At 55.7% G+C, this 4,757-nt stretch overlaps 1 protein-coding gene across 1 annotated transcript; it reads right to left on the reverse strand.

The window, feature by feature from the left end:
* Positions 1–722: 722 nt before the first annotated feature.
* ENH_00014060 (hypothetical protein, conserved) lies at positions 723–1,687 on the reverse strand (the record flags this gene model as incomplete). The annotated part of the gene is made up of 2 exons (XM_013579083.1): positions 723–1,461; positions 1,581–1,687. The coding sequence occupies 2 exons, from the start codon at positions 1,685–1,687 to the stop codon at positions 723–725; spliced, it is 846 nt and encodes a 281-aa protein (XP_013434537.1).
* Between the last annotated feature and the right edge of the window lie 3,070 nt (positions 1,688–4,757).

Below are 4,757 nucleotides of genomic sequence, written 5' to 3' on the forward strand. Positions count from 1 at the left end.
GCCCCCGCGCCTACGGGGGCCCCCCCGGTACCCTGGGGGCCCCGGGGGCCCCCCAGCAGCAGGGGGGGCCCCCGTGGCAGGGGGCTGAGTTGAATGCAGTGTGTGATGGAGTTTAAGCGGCGGGGACCTCGGGTCTCGGGATGCACCAGACAGGTCGGGGTTCTGCAGCAGCTGTTGCTGCAGCAGCAGCTGCTGCTGCTGCTGCAGCGCAGCAACAGGGGGCCCCGCGTCTGTCTCCCCTCAGGAGACAGCCGGGAGGAGAGCCAAGACTGTCCCCTCCAGGCAGCTGCCTCTCCTCGTTTACAGAACAGTTTTTCTCAGTTTGTGGTATTACAAGGGTTTAGGGTTTAGGGTTTGGGGATGTACGTAGACTGGTGGCTCTGTGCTGCTGCTGGGGTGTATGGACACCTGAGGAGGCGCAAGTGTCTGCTGCAGCCAGTTAATTAAAACCCCGAAAGCAATTTGCAGTGGGCTCAAAAAGTGGAAGGTTTAGATTTAAAAAGGTAGCTAAGAGCCAAGTCATGGCTAGCTCAGCTGATCCTACTTGGGAGGCTAGTTAGTGGCGACGGGCTAGCTAGCTAGCCAGCTAGCTAGCTCTAGCCTGCTGGCCGAGGATGTGGCGAGCCAAACAATAGGTCCTAGCATGTCATATGTGCAAAGACTCGAAAGAAAGATCAGCAGCAACTGCTGCAGCAGCTGCTGCTGCAGCTGCTGCAGCAGCTTTAGAAGAACTCGTCGTATTCTCCTGCGTCGCTCTCGTAGTCAGCGTCATAGGCCTCTTCAGGGTCTTCTTGAGGGGCCTGGGGGGTCTCGGCTTCAGCTTCGGACTGGGGGGTACTGGGGCCCCCGGGGGCCCCCCTGGGGGCCCCCCCTGTTTGGCTAGGGGGGCCCCCCCGGGCCGCGGGAGAAGCTGTGAGCTGTTCTGCTACTGCGTGGACAAAAGAGTCCAGAGAGCGGCGCTTCTTATGGGGGCCCCCCTCCTGGGTACCCGGGGAGGGGGGCCCCCTGGGTTCCTTGGGTGTGGCCAGCCTGGTTTCCCTGTAGGAGGACTGCTGGTGTGTTGCGCTGCTGCTGCTGCTGCGGGGGCGGCGGCGGCGCGTGGTTTCGCTGCTGCTGCTGCTGCCGCTGTCGCTCTCGGCGCTGCTGCTGCAGCTGCAGTTGCCCATGCGAGCAGCAACTTTGAAATAAATGCTAAGTCTTGTGTACTTCCCCATGTACTGGTCTCGACTGGCCAAGTACTTCTCCAGCCGCGACTGCCTCCGCTTCGGCAGCGGCTCCCGCAGCGAGGGAATCCGGGGCAGTCGCAGGGCAGCAGGCGCTGCTTCTTCGGACTCTGATTGGCTTGCTGCTGTAGCTGCTGCTGCTGCAGCTGCTGCTGCTGTAGCTGCTGCTGCTGCAGCTGCTGCTGCAGCGCCAGGGGCGTCCTTGGGGTTCTCGCTTCCCAGCAAGCTGGGGCTTCTTCTGCAACAAAAAGACACAAAGTGCACTTCTTGCTGCTGCAGACTTGAAGCTCTCTGCAGCTGAACAGGAACTGGGGAGAAAATTAAAGAAAACAAAGCAGCAAAGAATCTGTTACTTACGTTTCTTGGCTTTGGGCTGAGGCCTCAGCAGCAGGCACTGGAGGCGCTGGGCGGGACTGCACCAGCTTCGCGCCGCGGCCACTGGAATGGGGGCTTGTTTGGATCATTTTGAGGGGAAAAGTGGAGATATTGGGCTCAAAAAAGAAGCAACAGGACCCTGAAGTCTTTCTCAATCTGCTGCTGTCTTTACTTGCCAAGACAGGGGTGGAAAGATTGAGAAAAAGGCGATCTTTTACGCAGAGGCAGGGCTCAGCCTTGGGCTGCTCAGCGGCGGTGATCGCAGAGTAACGGCAAAGATGACGCAAAGAAAAGCTCTAGTTGAATTTAAATCAAACTTAAATTCAATTCAAAATTGATTCGAACTCAAGAGAACTCAAAATATAAAGTGAGACAAGCTAGCCAAGGCCAGCGAGCCTCGCAGGTCACCCCCGCGGGCGCAGGCACGCGGCAGCTCACCGGCTGTCGGCTGCTGCTGCTGCTGCTGGTTGGCTCGTTTTTAACCGCCTATTTTAATTTTTTCCTCCCCATTTATTATCAAATTTGAAATGCTCATAAATCAAAACTTAATTTTACAATCTAGCTGGCTAAGGGGCCGCGAATTGAGCCTTCAGATTCGGACTTCAACAGCGAAGGCCACACCGAGCCACTGGTCTTCTGGTTGAGGCACAGCACATCGGCTGTGGTTATGGGCCTCCTAGTGCACTGAGTAAACCTGTTAATACTTTTCTAAAAACGCTTAATAAAATAAAACAAATAATTTGCTTTTTAGGGAACGCGTGCAGTCGCAAAAGGGGTATTTCCCCTGGCGCAGCAGCACAGACAAGGTCACCCCCCCTTTGCCTTCATGGCGTCGAGTGCATCATCAGCAGCTGCAGCAACAACACCACAGGTTCACCACCTTCATTAATTTTGCTGCATTTTAATTCATTTTATTCAAATATTTACAGAAATTTCATTTGAATGGGTTTGAGCCAGCGTGGGCAAGACCCACTTGTGTAACAGCCGCAGGCACCGGCAGCCGGTGCCCGCCTACAGGTTGAAATGAGTATTTAAAACACATAAAAATCATATTTAGAAGCAAATAAAAATCAATTAATTAAAACTGAGCAGTTACCAGCTAGAGGCCTCTAAGTGACGCTGGGGCGTTCCCTGAAGCCTTCCTTGTTATCTACATGAGGCTGCACCACGCAAAAGCTGCAGCGTGATAAGCTGTAAGCTGCTGCAGCAAATTATTACTTTACATTTGCTGCAGCTTTTAGTTTTACATTTTTCTTGAAGCTGGCTTTTAAAAGGATTGCAAGGCGGGCATTGCATGCGAAAGAATTCCTTGAAGAAGAGAAGCGAAAGTGCAACAGAAAGACAGACACACACAGAGCAAGGAAGAAATAGAGGCAAATACACAGTTCAAGAGAGGCTGCAGCAAAAGGCCAAGGCTAGAAAGACAACTAGAGGGGGAAACGAGGGAGTCTTTCTTGTTGCGGCAGCAGCTGTGCTGCTGCTGCTGCTGCATTGTGCTTGACGACGCAGCAGCAGCATTCATTGTACCTTTCTGCTGCGGCTGCCGCTGCTTCTTCCCGCCCCCCTCTGCTGCAGCAGCAGACGCCCACGTCCCAGTCTTTCCACAGGTCCCGCCGCTGCGGCATAGCAGAACAGCCCCAGCCACCATCTTTTGCTGCTGCTGCTGCTGCTGCTGCTGCTGCTGCCGCTGCATCTCGTGGCATTTCCACTAAGGATTTCCTGAGCTTCTTTCCGCCCGGTTGCCGTCTGCTTCCCCCGATAAACCCTGGGTCTAAATGGCAGTCTGCAGGTGCTGCTGCTGCTGCTGCTACTTCTGCTGCTGCTGCTGCTACCTTCTTGTCATTTAAAGGAGTTGCTGCACTTCCCCCCAAGCATCTCTTGCATGCGCCCACTATATATGGGGGGCAATTCGCTGCTGGCGCTGCCAGAGGCTCTGAGGCTCCAGGGGCAGCTATTTGGCTTTGTTAAGTGAACTTTTTGGGAAGTTTGCAATTCTAAAAAGATAAATTATAGCATTTGAGGCCTTTCAAAGTTTATTTAAAAGGCTAGAGGCCAATGATGTGCAGCAAAACAGCCCACAGGCTGCACAGGTTTGCTGCTGACAGCATCAACGTGCTGCATGCACGGGGCTTTTTGCTGCCGCAGCAGTGCCATTGCTGCTGCAGCGCAGCAGCAGCACTGCTGGCAGCTTGCTTTACCTCCAAGCTTTTAAGTTTTCTTTTTGGGCGAATACACCACCAGCAGCAGCGCTGCAGCAAATGTAGAGGCAGTGCTGCTGCAGCGCAGCAGCAGCAAGTTCGCCCATGGTCTAATAGTTAGGCTTTAAGCAGCTGCAGCAGGGGCTTAATAAGGGGGGCCCCTGAAGCGCAGCAGCTTTTTCAATTGCTGCTACAGCACCTGCTGCTGCTGCTGCTTCTGCTGCTGAATTTGCTGCTGCTCGAGGCCAAAGTAGATCCCTTAAGGCTTCAGAGGCCGCAGACGAAGCTGCTGCAGTGCAGCAAAAGGCGAAGAGCCCCAGCGGGCTGGTGGCCCAGCCCCTAAACCCTAAACCCTAAACCCTAAAAGCGAAGCTACAGCACTGCCAAAACATAGTCTGTGGGTCTCTTGCCCCTTTATTCTTCCCCCAAAAGTGGCAGCAGAGAAGCAGCAAGTGCCGCAGCAGCACAGGGGCCCCCAGCCCCCGCTGCTGCAGCTGGGGCCCCCTTTGCTGCTCTTTGTAGGTCTCAGCAAAAGGACCCGCAGCTGCATGCATGCGCTTTAGGGGCCCCATCTGGCCAAAGCCCCTGCTGCCAGGGAACCCCAAGGCAGCAGATATCTTTTAAGAGGTCCCAATAAGCCTCTCAGAAGATCTTTTTCCTTTTCTTTTGAGGGTCCCCCCAAAGGCTTGTTGGGGCCCTGGGGGCCTCTTTTAGGGCCCCTTGGGGCCCCCTTCTGGGCCTCCTCGGGGGCCCGCTCAGGGCCACTCAAGAAACAGTGTTTCAGGCATCTTGGAAGCGCCCCGAGAGCCCCCAAGGGGGCCCCAGGGGAGCCCCAGGGGGGCCCCAGAGGGACCTCCACGGGGCCCCCAGGGGGCCCCCAGGGGGCCCCCAGGGGGCCCCCAGGGGAGCCCCAAGGGAGGCATGAGGGGCAGGAGAGTGTGCAGCAAGGTGGCGAGGGCGG

The sequence above is a fragment of the Eimeria necatrix genome, genomic scaffold (genome assembly GCF_000499385.1).
Source record: "Eimeria necatrix Houghton genomic scaffold, Enh_scaff1447, whole genome shotgun sequence".
In the NCBI taxonomy this organism is placed as follows: Eukaryota; Apicomplexa; class Conoidasida; order Eucoccidiorida; family Eimeriidae; genus Eimeria; species Eimeria necatrix.